At 37.0% G+C, this 17,621-nt stretch overlaps 1 protein-coding gene and 2 long non-coding RNA genes across 4 annotated transcripts; 1 reads left to right on the top strand and 2 right to left on the bottom strand.

Moving 5' to 3' along the window:
- Positions 1-231: 231 nt before the first annotated feature.
- LOC131227016 (uncharacterized) lies at positions 232-3,184 on the bottom strand. The gene is made up of 6 exons (XR_009162030.1): positions 2,573-3,184; positions 1,834-2,361; positions 1,595-1,656; positions 1,275-1,371; positions 927-1,005; positions 232-831 (listed from the first exon to the last, which is right to left on the bottom strand). It is a non-coding gene; the product is annotated as an uncharacterized LOC131227016 (long non-coding RNA).
- A 727-nt stretch (positions 3,185-3,911) lies between these two features.
- LOC131228123 (calcium and calcium/calmodulin-dependent serine/threonine-protein kinase-like) lies at positions 3,912-9,095 on the top strand. Its single transcript, XM_058223955.1, has 4 exons — positions 3,912-4,036; positions 6,885-7,100; positions 7,932-8,130; positions 8,946-9,095. The coding sequence occupies exons 1-4, from the start codon at positions 3,912-3,914 to the stop codon at positions 9,093-9,095; spliced, it is 690 nt and encodes a 229-aa protein (XP_058079938.1).
- Positions 9,096-9,628: 533 nt separating this feature from the next.
- On the bottom strand, positions 9,629-17,584 carry LOC131227015 (uncharacterized). Of its 2 annotated transcripts, XR_009162029.1 has the most exons (7): positions 17,353-17,584; positions 16,091-16,246; positions 14,899-15,036; positions 11,915-12,156; positions 10,736-10,923; positions 10,449-10,534; positions 9,629-10,295 (listed from the first exon to the last, which is right to left on the bottom strand). It is a non-coding gene; the product is annotated as an uncharacterized LOC131227015 (long non-coding RNA). The 2 variants fall into 2 exon arrangements; XR_009162028.1 differs by lacking the exon at positions 16,091-16,246 and having other exon boundaries at positions 9,656-10,295; positions 17,353-17,577.
- Between the last annotated feature and the right edge of the window lie 37 nt (positions 17,585-17,621).

Here is a 17,621-nt window from a genome sequence, read left to right as displayed (position 1 = left end):
ATAAACTTGCAAGCAATGAAGAACATCCATGCTCGATCTAAAGAATCTCTTTTGAACACAAGATTGCCTACCCTTGACATAGAATTTGGGAGGCCTATTGCTTCATTTTCAATTTGGAGCCTGCCCTTATGTCAGAGGGTCTACTGCTTGATTGGACCTGCATGGCTCATGGGTGGATCATCTGGTATGTCAATCTTATAAGCCCTGTGGCAACAGGCAACTTTATAAATATCACATCAATTGGACAATCCTATCCGTTTGAGTAAGAGCCTTCAAGCAAATGGGTGATGACAAAAATCAGCCATTTTTGTACGAACTGTATAAATATCACATTCAACGGAGAAAATTGGGCAGCTAGGATTCTCCTATCTGCATGTTTTTTGTACAATCACCAACAAACAGTAGGTGTGTGTAGATGCTGGTCTTCATAATCTGACTATGCAACTGAAATCAGGTAGCACAGATTCTCTGTCTTCTGTACAATCACTCACAATGGTAGGGGTGAGCAGAGGGATGGTGGTCTTGATTGTTTGTCCATGCAGTCTAGTGGGCCACATCCATGAATGGAGTAAACCACAAAGCCTCAATTGCAAAGTAGACAACCTTTACTTCGACTTTCATCCCCCTTTCCCTCAAATACTTGAACATGGAAGGGATGAAAGGTACCAGGTCTGGCTTCTCTAATCCAAGCTGTTGTATTGGATGGAAGTTTGGTCGAATCCGTTCATAGAATGGTATTTGTTGGAAGGTGAAAAATTGTAGCCAGGTCATCCATAGGAAGATTGGAGATCAAGATTCGACCTGTATCTGAAATTCAAGTATGCGCCATCTCTGCAACACAACAGTAACTTTGGATTAAATATTTTACCCCAAACCATGTATGAATTAGTCATTATTCATATAAATTTAGAAAACCATGCATGTACCATTGAGCCATCGAAAAGTTGAGATCTTCACTAGCTCCCATATATCACCATGATTGGATACCTGCCAACAGTGATGTCTCTGTAGATGTTGCTAAACATTTCAGAACTATTTCTATTAATATTACTGTTTGAGTTACCATAAAATAAAAACCAATAGATCCTATAGCCTTGATGGGAAGGAATGATGCATAGCTTTGTATAAATAGATTGTTCTCCATTTTGAATATGGAGAATCTAATACAAGGAGATGCAAAGGCTCACAAATATATTATCATCATCATCTTTTTAGCCTTTGTCCCAGTGCGAGCTATAGCATACAGATGTTGAAAATGAAGAATGTACAATTACCTAGTGTTCTCAATGTGAATAAAGAGATTTCATCAGAGATTCTTCCATTACTCTGAATTGGGCTGCATTATTGACATTTCTTGGCACGGTTCAACAGCTGCCAAAATAAATAAATAAAAATAAAAAATAAAATTGTAATACTCTGTAAAGTTCCATTATTCTGTTCTCATGCCAAGTCGATAAGGGATGGTTGGTAAATAACACTTCATGCTTACACAAACATGTAGGCTACTAGTGTTTGCTTGTATGCATGAAATACAAACACAAACAATGCAACAACTTTGAAGTCCAAGAAACCATAGCGATAGACAAAGCTCCACCTCAATCTATACTTCTCATCAGTGAGCATTTCTTGCAAAAGCTATAACCAATTTTGCAAATCCTGCACAAATCCACAATGCTATAACTGTTAACTGAGCTTCTAGAGAAGGTTATGTATACAATACATCGGTATATACATTCCTATGAACATACACTAGTTCTTTGGCTGTTGTGTAGATATTACATAAATAAAGTAAACATAGGATTGAAAATATTACCAAGTGGATAGAAATTTTACATTTGAAGGAGTTAGTCCTTGTGAATGCACTTCTACAGAGGACAAATATAAGGGCTCTCACGTGTGCCAGTGTGGCATACGCGTGTGAGATCCATTCCATTCATCAGGTCTACCCCTTGGTGAAAGTGTCCTAGTGTAAAAGTTCGGTCAGTCCACTAACATGGTCAATGAGTGGTCCACTCATGTACCATTGGTTATCATCTTATCGATCTTTTAAGCATCCATTTTCTCAATAGAAGTGTGGCTCACCTAATGAATGGACAAAACTGCATCCATTTTCTCAATAGAAGTGTGGCTCACCTAATGAATGGACAAAACTGCATCCATTTTCTCAATAGAAGAGTGGCTCACCTAATGAATGGACAAAACTGCATGCATTTTCATAATAGAAGTGTGGCTCATTTGATGAATGGACAAAACTGATAGTAGGTGAAGACACATTCATCATGACGATGGTGTGTAGAAGGGCTTGGATCACCAACATGTGTTTCAAGTTTTGACTTTCCGTGAGACAGTTGTATTGGGTATCTGCAGATGCATGCCTGCAAGTAGCGTGCCTCTTGGGTTAGTGATTAAATATAACTCTACCTTTTGTCAGGAAAAGATTTTACATTAATCTTGTGATCCTGCCTTCTTGATGATTTCTGCAGAATTGCCAGTCAAGAGATCCACACAACCACAACATTAGGCAAGGAGCCATAAGAAAATATAAGAAGCAACAGGACTATATAAAACACACCAACACAGGTATACTCTTGATGGTCAACAAAGCACAATCTTGATCTTATTTTCAGAATTCTGTCATTCCTGTTGCAAGTAACTGAAAAGATTTCAATATTCATGAATGCATTTCATTGGACAAATAAATGATAAGCAATTATGTTGCTTGTTGCAAATAAGATAAACATGTCACCTTTTTGCACTTTCTCGGGTACTTAATCCCTGAATATCTTTTAAAGACTAATCAAATCACTAAAAGAAGACAAGCCTAAAAGAGTAAAAAGAGTAAAGCATTCCATTAGAACAAATCTTACACAATTTAAACAATCCAGGATATAAAGAGGAGCAGTCAATGTAACCAAAAAACAATGTTGCGACAATGCAATGTCGACATAGATATACCGATTTTGGACATGGACAGCAGTGTTTTTTTTTTTTTCCGGACAAGGAAATAAGTAGAAACAAGGTCCTGGAAAACCCACCACTTCCACATGTCTGTATAGATGTATAATGACATATGAAAGTTGTTCTATTATAAATACCTCATATAAGGTCAATTTGGAACCAAGAATAGATATCCTAATAAAAACACAAGGTGATAAACATCTACAGTTATCGCCACGTCGGCGTGCATATTTTGTTTTTGTTTTTTTGTTTTTTTGTTTTTTTTGTGTGTGTGTGTGTGTGTGTGTGTGTGTGTGTGTGTGTGTGTGTGTGTGTGTGTGTGTGTGTGTGAGATATTTCATCAATAGACATTTTACCAAAAAGTAAAGAAACTTCTTTGCCGTGGCAACATCTTCTTAGATGACAAAAACAAAGACTTTGGACCACAACCGTGCTCTTAAAACCCCAAAAATAGCAAAAACAGGACATTAAAAATAGTAGGTTTTGAACAAAAAGACAATTTTGATCCATAAAACAGCCCTTTTTTTTTCAAGAAATCTCTTGGAGCCAACCAACATTGTCAGTTGCCATGTTGTTGGCTTGTCGATAGCTTTCCAATGACATATTATACCTGAATCTGATAACTGGCGCCAAGTAATCACTGTCAGACGCTATAGTGCGTGTTCAGGCCATTTTCTCCCTAGATTGAGCTTTTCGGCTTGATTTCTTTCTATTCTGGCCCTTCATGAAGTCATCTGCAACCTGTTCTACATCAGAGCTGCTCATCCTTTCTTCCCTTCAGTGTATCCCAAACTTCAAAATTTACCCTCCAAATGCATTTATGTCAATCTCAACATTTCTTTCTTTCATTTTTCTATGTTGTTTGATGCGAATTCATAGAAAAGATTTGTTGAGTGAAATGATTTCACACTCAGTGCTGCTATACTTCCTCGCATTTCTGTTTCTTATGGGAAATGGTTTCCACACAGGGTGACTTCAGCTTTGATGAACATACTTGGAAGACCATCTCTTCATCCGCGAAGCAGTTGATTTCCAGTCTTCTGAACGTCGATCCTCACAGAAGACCACTGCACATGAGGTATATAGCATGACCATTAGTCCATTCATGTTACATTAGCTACTTATGCTCAAATCTAAAAGGACATCAATCATACATGTTGGCCATCTCTAGGTATTATAAGCTGCTGGTATTGTGGGCCCAGACAGATATTAAGATCAACCAATGGGGATGATTTTTTGCAGTGCCTCTGACCCACCATGGAGCCCCCACATAAGAACAAATATGATCACCGAAAGGTGGCCCTCATATAATGTTGATTGGGATGAGCAAATGCTGGTTCAAACATTTGTGTATTTCCTGTTTAAGTATCGGCATTCTCATAAATTTCTCAGCCGAAACTAGATAAAGTCATTGAAAAACTCACCGATTTAACTTGATCATGACCTGGGTTGAGTTAGAGGAGGTAATTTAATTTTTCTTTTTAGGAAAAAGAAAAAAAAGAAAATTTCAATTGAGTAATCAGCAATCCCAAAAACCAGAGTAGATGACAAGCCTTTGAAATTAAAAAAGGCAACCAAGTAGAGTTTCAATTCAATTAGGATTCAAGCCTTTGCCAATTCTAAGCTGAATTCTGAGTTTTCAAACCTTATTCTTATACATTATATAATATACACTGTTATTAATTATTATACTATAAAAACGAGTCTTGTAAACATCTTCTACTGCATCCATCGGTGAAAAATGCATATGTGAGAACTTACAGATGTTATTAAAAAATGCAATTTGAAGGGAAGTAAAGTTCCTGTCATTAATGCTCCATTACAACCAAGCACGGAATATGGGAATAGGAGAACAAGATGAAGAGAGAATGTAATTGTTAAGGTTACCTAATGCAAGTCGAGGGAGCTTTCCTAAATATGGAAAGATCTTTATATGGTCATTCTCCATCGTGGGGATGCTTGCTATCATCAGTCAGTCATCACTTCCCTCCTTTTGGCCCATTCCGTTAATATGAAAAGTGATAGATGGATGTAATGTAGTAGACAATGCCTCATTTGCTTCGTCACTCAAATCCAACTGAAACACATTCTGGGAAACTAAGTATCCTCATAATAAACAAAAATACAAGAACAAAATGCTTATTTTTGTCGTAGATGTCTTAGATGTGAATTAAGCAAAACTATGGCAGCTTGAGGGAATGTGAAAGGTAAGATGAAAATCTAACGTTTAAACGCATTGTAGAAAAGACAAGGAGAACCCAGAAAGTAACAAGGAAGCTAATGTGCTTCTTGCACTGAAAACAGAGCACTGATCAATAGCCCCTTGTTACCCACAACTTTCAACAATAAACACCTCATAAATATGGTATTTACATTTAAGTAATTGAGGTATATCATTGAGGATGGGCATTTATATCATTTCATGAAAAACATGACATAAGGTACCCCTTTGACAAATACCTTGATTGGTGAGGTAGTTTAATAGGAAGATAATTTTAGAAAGGTACTAAGATGTAAATAGAGTCTTAGTTTAATAGGAAGATAATTTTAGAAAGGTACTAAGATGTAAATAGAGTCTTAATGATGTAGTATTTTAAAGATAAGTTTAAGTGAAAAGTGGTGCTTACAATCCTAAATGGGGTCGGATTCGTGAATACGGATATGTGGGATGTGTGATATGTAGTGCCAATCCTCGCCTTTTTCCTTCTCGCATCGCTTCTCTAAGATGTAAATAGTCTTAGTTTAATAGGAAGATAATTTTAGAAAGGTACTAAGATGTAAATAGAGTCTTAGTTTAATAGGAAGATAATTTTAGAAAGGTACTAAGATGTAAATAGTCTTAATGATGTAGTATTTAAAAGATAAGTTTAAGTGAAAAGTGGTGCTTACAATCCTAAATGGGGTCGGATTCGTGAATACGGATATGTGGGATGTGTGATATGTAGTGCCAATCCTCGCCTTTCTCTTTCTTGCATCGCTTCTCTAATTGGGGACAACTTATGATTCTTACACGTTGGAGATTTGTTAGGAGTTGCAACCTGGATGGCAAACACTCCAATTGATGACAATAGTAAAGTTCGAAAAATCGAAGTGATGACAGGTTTCCTATCCACTCCGGCAGAGCCTTTAGACTTTGCCAATACCAGATTTTTAGAAATTGGAGGTTTGTTAGGAGTTGCAACTATGATGGCAAACACATCAAATTATCACAACCCTCAATCTTGATCTTCTTAAGGTAGATTCCAAATGTCACTTTCTTTGACAAACAACCACTCTCTTTCCTTTGTTTTGAAGTGCATCAAGTTTCCGAGCGCCTTCGCCACCAAAGGGACGCCTCCACACTTTTTCACAATTTCCTTTCCAAGCATTATAACGTTTGGATGTTCTTGTCTTCCATGCCCAAACACCCGTTGCTTGAACAAAGACCAACAATCATTGTTTGATAATCTTTTGTCAAATGGTGTGGAGGGAGAGTGCCCATGATTAAAGCAACTTTTTCAATACGGGTAGTTACTATGATTTTACTACCCCTTGCACCTCCTCTGAGAAATTGTTTCAACCGATACCATTTCTCGGGATTTTCATCCCATACATCGTCCAACACAAGTAAGAACTTCTTCCCACTCAGCTTTTCTCAGAGGTGACGCTGCAGTAAATCCACATCTAGGAGATCACATTTGCTGTTGCTTTTGTTAGCCTCTGCACATCGAAACATCTGACACACAAACCCACATTCTTAAATCAAAATGTCTCTCCACCCTCGCATCATTGTATGCTAGCCGAGCAACTGTTGTCTTTCCAAGGCCCCCCATACCGACAATAGGAATGACCATAACATCCTCTATGTAATTCTCATTAATCAGTAATTCCATTACCCTTCTTTTATCTTCTTCCCTTCCATAAACATCTGATTCAATTACAAACAGGTCAGTTGGTTATCGGCCTTTAATATCCGAAACCAGTTCTCTCCCTTTCAAATGGAATTTAGACCTCTCCTCAGCAATTGCATCTAATCATGCAGCAATAGCGAGCGTGTTGAGTAGCACAGTTTTCTTGAGAACGAAGAAGTTGAGGACTCTGTTAGGGTTCCATGATCTTACTAATGAGGAGCTTGAGAAGCTGAGAAAACATTTCAAGAGAATGTGAGTTTCTTCTCTAATCTCTCCTCCATTAGTAAATGTTTTAAAGTTAGTTTTAGGGTCTGCTCAGATGCCCTGTTGAACGAACTTGCAAGAATTCAAAGTATAGAGGGGATGACCAATCTCAGTGTGGGAAGTGGGAACACTGTAATTCGTGTTTCATAGTGATGACCAAATCCTAACAGCAATTCCATGTGTTTTAAAGGTCAACTTGGAGTAGTTGGAATTGCTAATATGAACATGACTACCGTAATTCAGCTCAATTGAGCAATCCAAACAGCAGCCTTCTCTAATTGAGATTTTTTGTAGAGAGAGGGATTTTGGGAAAATGAAATGTTAATGACAGAATGACCTCCCTAACCTCTTTTATTAATAATTGAACAACAAAAATATGGTGTCCCAAGGGAGCACCAAAATAAACTAAATACTACCTCTAACAAGATTAATCAAATTGCAAGTAACATTCCAATATCGACTCCCCTAAATCAAGGGCCCCACTGGATGAGCATATCCCAATCGCAAATTGGTAGACCGATAAAAAGAGAACTGTTAGCAATCTTCTTCTTTTTGAAAGATAGAAATCTAAATTTGATAGGCGAAATCGCAAAATTATCATGATGAAAACGATGTGATTTTCGGGCAATTGTCAATGGACAATAGATTCACGAATTGGAGTCTAGACTCGTGTGCTTATGTGCAAATCTATTGAGGATGAGTGGCCTTATCTTGTGAAGTTTGACTGACCCATGTTGTAGTCTAGCGCAACAATTGAAAATAATTTGCTTTACTATTTAATTTTTTGAATGATCAATAAATGAGAAGCCTTCGATGCAGTTGTGCAAATGGAGACAATGCCACTCTTTCCGAATTTGAACAAGTGCTAAAAGCAATGAACATGAGCTCGCTTCTCCCCCTTGCTCCTCACGTCTTTGATCTATTCGACAACAACCATGACAGGACTGGTTTTACTGGTTTAATTTTAGTTAACCTCAGAAATTCACATAGAGATGATGCTCTCCAGCTCTGCTTCCAGGTAATTTACTACAGTAAACTACAGACAGGAGGAAACACAGATCTTGAAGATTCTTTTGTGGTGGGGCCCAATAAACGAATGGTTTGGATCACTAAACAATGCGCACCACTTTTACAAACTAGATCTGAGTGTACTCCCATATCCATTGGTCAAGCCATCAAGGATCGTATAACTATTCCTGAGTTAATTAGTACTACTCAAGATACTCTCCAGCAGTATTTTATTTTGTTTTTGACAAAATGAGTAAATATATAATGTTGGATTGAGAATTTGCTCACTTACTTTGGTGGGGCCCACGGTGGATGGGATATACCCCAAAAAATCTTCGCCATTGGATGTCCTGACTATTCTGTATGTTGCGGACTGTTGGTTGTAATTATACATTTTTATTGGATGGCTGATTTCATCTGATAGGGGATATATTAGGCCATGGCACATCCCATGATGGGGCCTTCTAGATAATCTCATAGAATATTGAGAGGTCCACTGCCCGTACCATTGATGGGTAAGAGAACAAGGCAACTATTTCGATCACATATTGTATATGTTGCTTCTCTTATTCAAATCAGAATTCAAAATGCTTATCAACATAATTTAAAACATTTTTAATAATTTCAAACAGCTGCATTTGCTACGTATAAACTCTATTTTGATCATTTTCTGAAACGGCCTAATACACAATTTGTTTCTCGTGCCTATGTCTTCCAAGGAACTGTGTATTCATCAAGTGAAATGAAATTATCTTGTCATATCTTGAATTTCTATACTACATAAAAATGTGAGATTAACATGTGTGCATTTTATGTTCCCATCAGATGTATGATACAGACAGGTCAGGATGCATCACAAAGGGAGAAGTAGCGTCAATGCTTAGAGTAAATATCTCTCCCCCTTCCTTTGAAGCCTGCAGAGTTTCAAGAAATGCTAAGGCAGTACAAAGGTGCAAGATATGTCCATTGATCTGATGGGGGCCACCTTGAAAATGCCCTGGCCCAAAAATCAAAACAATCCACTTACTAGGGGAACCATACATGTTGATCTATGTTCAACATTTGTGTGTCTCACCTGATATGCAGACCAACCAGAATTTTGGGACAAGGTGTGTTCATGGCATTCCCCACCTAATGAACAGCCTGGATCTTGTACATGTGCGACCTGAATCTCCACCTTTCCAGTCTGCCTGCACATGAATCACCTTAGCATTTCTCTGTAGTTATACGTTGGATATGGTAGAAAACATCTGCTAACTGAAATCCATATAGGCCTTGCCAGAAGACTGCCTTCTAGCAGACATAACACTATAAGTATTGTGCAATGGACTGTTTCCTCTGCACAAATAGGAGAGATGTGAATCCCATATCTCCATTACTCACTGTTTCATATCTCCACTGCCCACTGTGTGGTCTGGTTTGAAAGATGATGCACTGAAGAAATAGCCTCACCTACGACAGTCACTGCATCAATGCAGTTTGCTGTGGGTATGAGTTTCACCTCCTGGCATCCCATACCCACACTTACCTTAAAGCTTGAATAAAACTAAGACATTACCCACCAAGCCTATCTTAACCGCCATCAGCATACCATCTTGCAGAGCCATATCTCAGCTACTTAATCCAAGTTATTATTGTGCCATAGTTCAGCTATGCTGTTTGTACAAGTTCCCATGGCGCCGCATTCACAAATTTAACTATTACTTTCGTCCTAGTCAAATTGGTATGTCCATATTTATAGATTTGGAAGAAAAAAAAAGAAGTTTATGGAAAGATAAACATCATCTGATCCATGTACAAATTACACATGGTCTACATTTGCATTTGGCTTAATTTAACATTCGTAAACATCAACTCCATGGAAAAGAAAGATTACAAATTCAATGTCATTGACAAGTCAGGTGCCTGAAAAACAATCAGTGCTCTCTAACCCTCCATTTATAACCGACAGAAGAATCTTGTGAACTAGCAGCAGCTTGCCACTCGCATTTATTGCCACTTATGTGGTAAGGTTTGTAGCATTGGTTTGTCTTTCAACTTGATATAGATACGTTAGCTCTCCGAAAGTATTTACAGATCATAGACTATGTACTCAACTTCCCAAAGGACATAGGTGAGACAGCTCCACAAAGACATGTCCATAAGATAGATGGTCGCCAAGGATATCCAATAGGCCTGTCGAACATATATAACAAGCATTTTATTTTGGTTACTGCTCACATTGCATGTGGGCAACATTGTTATACAAACATAAGAAGCATTAATGATCATCGATCTTACTGAGTTCAATTAGATTCAACTTTTTTTGAAGAAAAAAAGATTTCTTACTTGTTCATAGATGCTTCGATTCTTTGAGTGTTGGCATTCACCGGCTATTGTTGCTTCTCATCTTAGGCATTCTAAGTGTCCACTTCCTGCATGACGATGTACGAACAGTTGAAAGAACTTGGAAAGTCAGTTCAATATTAGATACATATGTGAGAACTTACAGATGTTATTAAAAAATGCAATTAGAAGGGAAGTAAAGTTCCTGGCATTAATGCTCCATTACAACCAAGCACGGAATATGGGAATAGGAGAACAAGATGAAGAGAGAATGTAATTGTTAAGGTTACCTAATGCAAATCGAGAGATCTTTCCTCAATGTGGAAAGATCTTTCTATGGTCATTCTCCATCGTGGGGATGCTTGCTATCATCAGTCATCGCTTCCCTCCTTTAGTCCGTTCCTTTAATATGAGAAGTGAGAGATGGATGCGTGATATAGCTCACCAACATCATGGCATAGTTTTTGTTTATCATTAGCTGCAATGTAGTAGACAATGCCTCATTTGCTCCCTCACTCAAATCCAACTGAAACACATTCTGGGAAACTAAGTATCCTCATAATAAAGAAAAATACAAGAAAAGAATGCTGATTTCTGTCATAGATGTCTTAGATGTGAATTAAGCAAAACTATGAAAGTTTGATGGAATGTGAAAGGTAAGATGAAAATCTAATGTTTAAATGTATTGTAGAAAAGGCAAGGAGAACTTTGAAAGTACCAAGGGAGCTAATGTGCTTCTTGCACTGAAAACAGGCGAACCTTTCCTTCTTTTTTTTGGCATAAATATAACAAATGAGTGAACAACTTCTTGTTAGTTTTTGGTTTAACAGGTAAATGTTCTCTGCTGAGTTCCACGCATGTTTCCCTTATCGCTTTCTGATCTAAGGCTCGCCTAGCTCGATATAGAAACACCTAGCAAACATTTACTAATTTGTATTATTTTTCAAAAACAGCCCATACAATAAATACAATTAGATGAACGCTGCTTGAGGTACACAGGAGCAGTGCATGATAGGTAAAGGCACATTATGCTAATGCTCAAGCCCAAAAATCATATTGGTCTACTCTATAGGTGGCCCACATTTGTATGAGAAAAATGGACCATTGGAAGAAATGAAGAATGGCCCATATTCAATGTACATGCACGGCCCATCTGATGAGTCAACCAGCCTAATGTTTGTGTTAGGGTTGATGGTAGTTTTCCCTACCAGATGAATGCCCAATTACCCATGTCTATGACACATATCCTAAGTTGGCATGCGTGCTGCGAACAACCTACATCCGCCACACATGAGCAATTCCACTTAGAATTCCTTGTATCATCAACTTTTGATATTTTGGAAATGATGACTGGCCAAGCGTTAACTGCATAAACAACAAATGAAATAATAGGGCATTAGAGAAAACTTATGGCTCCATCAAAAGAAATATAACAAAATAGTGCCGATATATCTACGAAATTATCTTACTTGAGAATGGAAAAGGAATTATGGGAGCAAACAGAAGCTTTCACATTGTTCATGTTGCCTTTATTGTTATGAGTGGGAGGAGAGGAAAGCTTGATGGAAGAGTGATGCAGCACATTCACATGTATGGACTGTCATGTAGATCCACACTAGTTCAGGGGTCTCTCATGTTCATCTCCTCCTTACCCCTCCCTTAAGCTGCATGCACGGTTTATAGCTTGGTTCTTTATTCTACAAAATTCAAGCTATATTGCAAAAGAAATAAGAATATATTAGTTGGGATGTGAAGCAGTTAGACACATGGGGCAGAGGGCTTGACTAAGGATAAGATCATGTTTTTATGTTAGATGTGCTTCATTAGACATGAACCATCAAAACCAAATAAAGATAATGATTAAAAAAATAGCCCTCTTATAAAGTCAAAAGTACTAAAATAGATATCTTAAATAATAATTCATATTACATGCATCACTATGGCTGAAAAATGTAAAAGTTGTGGAGAAGAACGGATAAAAACGTCAGCCAAGCATGAACTCTTTGTTAACAAACAACAAAAAACAATGCATGTTTTTGATGTTTATCAAGGCTCAAATACCAAACTTTACCTTTTCATTAGAATTTGGACTTTTGAGTTATGCATGAGAACCATTACACTCATACTATGGTATGACCATTTTTCTCATAAAACAAGCACATTCCACAAATAACATCCATATTTTGAAGCATAGTTCTAAAACTTGCTAACTTCAATCGAAACTCAGCCGAGCCACCCTGACTTGGCAAGATATTGAACTGAATTGACAGGAACTCAGTTTCAGAAGTGGCTTGGTACCAACTCAGACTCTCAAAGAGACTCATTGAGTCAACCGTTGACTCGATTGATTCAAAGCGACTCATGGTGACTCCAACTGAGTCACTCGCCTTGTTAAAGAGTTTATTAAAAAGAATATGGAAAGGCTGGTGTGAATCAGCCACTTGCGATCCCTTAACCTGCATCATATTCAGTGTCTAGGTCTTTATTATTATTATTATCTGTTTCATATTATTTACATATTAAACATAAGTATTATTTACTACCAATCTTAATATATATATATTTTTATTTTATAATTATTAGATATTGAGTGAAGTTGGGTTGAGTTTTCGAGTCAACTGGAACAGACTGAACATCAAGTCAAGTTTTGGGGATTTTAAACTATATTTTGAACATGACATCCATTTTGCCATCCAAATGAAAATCCCTTTTGTGGAATCCCCTGAGTTCTTGAAACCTGTTATTTGGCAATGGCCCATCAAACTTGGTATTCCTGTCCCAGCTGTTTGGCATTGTAAAATTTCGAACATGAACAAGAAAGTAAATGGAGCGATACACAACCAAACAGTAAAATACAATGGCAGATCAATTCCTTGAACATAAGTATAGCACATAAAACCCATTTTGTAACAAGCATAATAGTTAATATCTCAGACTTGAATAGATGCTTAATATGTATACTGAAATAAATACAATAGATGACATGTAGTTGGGCTCCCAGGCACACAAGCTTAGCAAACCTCTAAATAAGAACTCAGGTAATGCAGACGTGTATTTTAGTTCCATTTCTTTATATTGATTGTAGGTAATTATGATGAGAGGTTAGTTAATCCCACGCATACAGCCAAGCACATCTACGTGCAAAGACGTGTGCAAATTCAGAGCATGTTTTAGACATCCAGGCCTCCCATCATGTGATCCCCACCAAGTAGGAGCCCTAGCCCAAAAGCCATGCCAGTCTATACATCGGGATGTTTTAGTCCTTTGTTTGTTTTTACATTGTGGCCCACCTGAGTGTACCAGATTGATTATTTGGCCGGAAGATAAAATAGCATCCCCCACTTCCTAGAAAGCTTGAATATTACATATGTGCCATGTTAGCATGTGTGCTTTCTTGTGGATCCATAGGGTTCCACACGCATGTTGCCTTCATCACAAAAATACAAAACAGGATATATTGTATATAGAGGTTCGCTATTCCACATGCATGTAGACCCCTGCTTGTGTCGATGCCATTGCATGTTCCAATATGAAAAATTCATGTGAGATCTGAGCTTACAATCAATTAGATTGCCACGAGGGCACCATATTCTAGGAGCCCAAACTATGTGATTGAATAAATCCTCCTTTATCTCATGCAAGTCTAGGGCTCCTTCTCCTTCCCCTTCCCCTTTGGTCCAAAAATCCAGGCTTTCACTCAGTTTAGCTAAGGGCATGAAAAATGGCTAACTATATAACATGATTCAACACTACATAATAGTTTTTTTTTTCTTCTTTTCAATCACAAAAACCAAAAACATCAAAGTAGGTCTAAATGATTTTAAACCTCTATCTGTCATTCCATCCCTTGTTTTGTATACCATGGCCCACATTCTATGATTTAAGACATGTGGGCCATCTCATGGAGAGCTTGATCTTGTACACGTGCCATATTTGCAAGTGCAATGGCATGTCCACGAGCACAGTTATAAACACAAGCGGGTTATTGAACCTCATGATAGCAAAATCAATTCAATAATTTACTTGTTTTAAATGCTATGGTGTGTTTTGATTATTTAAAACTTAGTTTTTAACATTCAGTTTAAGCCATGAAAATGGTTATGTATATATCACATGATTCAATGCTAGAATTTTTTTAATCACAAAAACCAATAAAATAATCATTTAAAAAAATTCCAATGAATCAAAAAAATTCATTTTTGTCTATCTATTTCAATTTTTAAATATCAATGAAATCCTATTAAACAATAGAAAAGCAGGAAAGAAACAAAATCCATCAAGACATTGGATAGGAATCCCCAATACAAAGAGAAGATAACAAAATAAATCAAGGCAATGGATAAGAGTCACTAATAAAAGATATCTATGGACCCCTTTGCAAGAGAGTCAATAATACAATTAAACCAACTACCAGGAATATACACATTAAATTTCCAAGAAGCAAGATCACAACCTTAACTCATTCAAAATAGAGCTCGGCTTCGAAGCAAGAATGCACTTTCCAAAGGCCAAGAAAATCTCCACATCATTTGTAATAGCCAAGAATTCCCTCCTTCAATAACCACTTTCATCCTTAAACATATCTTTAATCCTGAAAGGTCCAGGGTTACCAAAATAAATAAATTCTGTCAGTATTAAGGAACCATCATATAACAATTTAAGAAATCATCCTGAGAACTGATTACCCACAAGCAAGTTACCACAACTTATGGTGTTGTATCTTGTCGACATGGTACATTCCAGCTGTGTATAATTGACACCAGTACTATGAAAATGGTAGGCATCACCATGAAGATTACCTGGCACAGAAATCAGGCTGGTCCACTCATCAGATGGGCCACAACATTGGAATGCACACCTAGTGATCTGATCAGCCTGGTTTTTGAGAAGGGAGGCCTATAGTTTTTCATAGTACTAATTTCCTACACAAATGGCATTTTGGCGGTAAAGATGTTATAGTACAAGAACTAGTCCTGTTATTGCTGGTAGGTGATCAATTCTCAATCATCTTCCCCGGACTACTCAATAGGATGTGATGATCAAAACCAAAGTTACACAGAGAGAGAGAGAGAGAGAGAGAGAGAGAGAGAGAGAGAGAGAGAGAATGCAACAAGCATTCAAACATGTCTAGGAAACACATCAGCAAAAAGATCAAGTTAAATATAAAGAAAAAAGCGTATAAAATTTGATTATTAATACAGTGACAGTTTAGCACTAAATGAGATTTGCTATCAAGGCTTGCCCATTCACCCCATGATATGTTGATCCAAACTATACATCTAGAAGGTCCCATAATATATGGCCGCCCCCATGAGAGAAATCTAACTGATATCACATCTTCAAGTTCGCATAACATATAGACCATTGTTTCAAGTTGCTTTTAGATAAGGAAGACTTTCCATGTATGGACCATCTTCAGTTGGAACTTCTGGATGAACAATTTGAATCATCACATGGTGGATCAGAAGGGGAGAGAGCCCTGTTAGCAAACCTAAAATCATGTAAACATGACGTTCCATTGCGATATGAACTTCCAAAACTCAGTGTCATCCACACACCAGTTGCGCCACTTTTGTAACAAAAAATTGGAAACTTTGCAAAGAAAATAACTATTGATTCACATTCAACATATGCGTGTCACCTACCTAATAAGTAGACTGGCCTGATTTTTGGTTCAACAACCAGCTTTCTTGCTCAGGCTCACACAAGTGCACCACATTGGCATGTTTGCTGCTAGGCTCCTTATTCATTTGGAGGAGTTCCATTCCCATTTCACAATGAAATGATGGTGTTTAAATGATCTGTTTGCCAAACATATCAGTTAACCACAAAAGGCAATCCAGGAACCATATGATGCATCTACCAAAAAAATTCAGGTAGTTGACAATGCTAAGACAGAATTTGCATAATGGACAAATAGTTCCATGGAATTTACTTCATTATAGGGTATGTACAATCATGGTAAGTGCATTATTTGATAATAACATCCTTCATTGTATGATTGTTCAGCATGTAATTCTTGTCATTCCAACAATCTGATCATTGCAATGTCCATAAAAGGATGATTGGCCTGCCTGTTTGGATTGGTGGAATCCAAAAAAAAACTGTGGCAAAGAAAGAGTTTTCTGCTAATGTGATGTTTTCTGTCTGTTGCGACAATAAAGTTACATGTGAGAAGCTATTTTCTTTTCTACAGTTTTCCTAGAAAAGAGTGTTTTCATTTTCTTCCAAAGACTTTGATTATCCACATTTCCACACTTTTTGAGAGGCAAATATCACTTTTTGATCAGTGATCATTCCACATTTCCATTAGGGGGCGTTCGGATCGTAAGTTACTTAAGATAAGCTACTTATGCATCAAGTAGCTTATCTTAGTTTCTACTTATTAAGCAGATAAGCATGTTTGGTTAACAACATATTCATCATCTTCTCCTCTCTTTCATCTCTCCTGATGTGTCTCTTTAGTAACTATGAAAGGTAGAAAAGGTAAAAAAGTTAAGTGATGTGATTTTAGATAAAAAAAAGTTACTTATCTAATTATAAACGAAACTTATCTGAAATAAGTTAATTAACTACTGTTGTAAGTAGAAAAAGTAACTTATTTGGTGGTATCCAAACGGGCCATTAAAATCATGGAAAGTAACATAGACAACCTTTTTACGATTCTTTTCCATGGATTTCCTCATCCATTATTTTCCTCAGATGTGGAATTTTCCTTTCAATTCTACTCTTTGGACTCCATCAATTCAAACAAGCCTAAAATATTGTTAGATTAAATAATGTAACAAAAATACTATAAACAGCATGATTTTTCACATTTAAAATTTTATTTCTATCAGAGCTAGGCCTTAGTGACTTAATTTCACTCCAACATATATTTAAAATTAATAATCTTAAAGTTAATTACCTTAGATTTGAACTGATCATTTGCAGTGTAACTTCAACCATGCAAGCATTCAAGGTAGCATTAGCCTTAGATTATCATGAGCTCCTGAATTGTCTCTGGTATTAGATGCCCATGTGTGGCTCCATCGCACTCCTGAAGAAGTACAATTAATTAAAATGATAATACATCTACTGAGAGTAAGTTAAGCATTTTTAGTAGACAGTGTCTTGACTAAAGGAAAGCACGTAAGATTGCCTTTTGGTCAGTTGAAATGACTGAAGTGACCTCTA

This window comes from Magnolia sinica, chromosome 15 (genome assembly GCF_029962835.1).
Source record: "Magnolia sinica isolate HGM2019 chromosome 15, MsV1, whole genome shotgun sequence".
NCBI classification, from domain to species: domain Eukaryota; kingdom Viridiplantae; phylum Streptophyta; class Magnoliopsida; order Magnoliales; family Magnoliaceae; genus Magnolia; species Magnolia sinica.
Note: the sequence above shows the minus strand (reverse complement) of the source record. Positions and strands in the feature narration are given on the sequence as shown.

Excerpts from the sequence above, each read along its gene's own strand:
- LOC131228123 (XM_058223955.1), top strand. The coding sequence starts at position 3,912 with ATGGTTTCCACACAGGGTGACTTCAGCTTTGATGAACATACTTGGAAG. Across the intron at positions 4,037-6,884 it reads AGAAGACCACTGCACATGAG|GTCAGTTGGTTATCGGCCTT; the intron begins GTATATAGCATG and ends AATTACAAACAG. Across the intron at positions 7,101-7,931 it reads AGAAAACATTTCAAGAGAAT|TTGTGCAAATGGAGACAATG; the intron begins GTGAGTTTCTTC and ends CCTTCGATGCAG.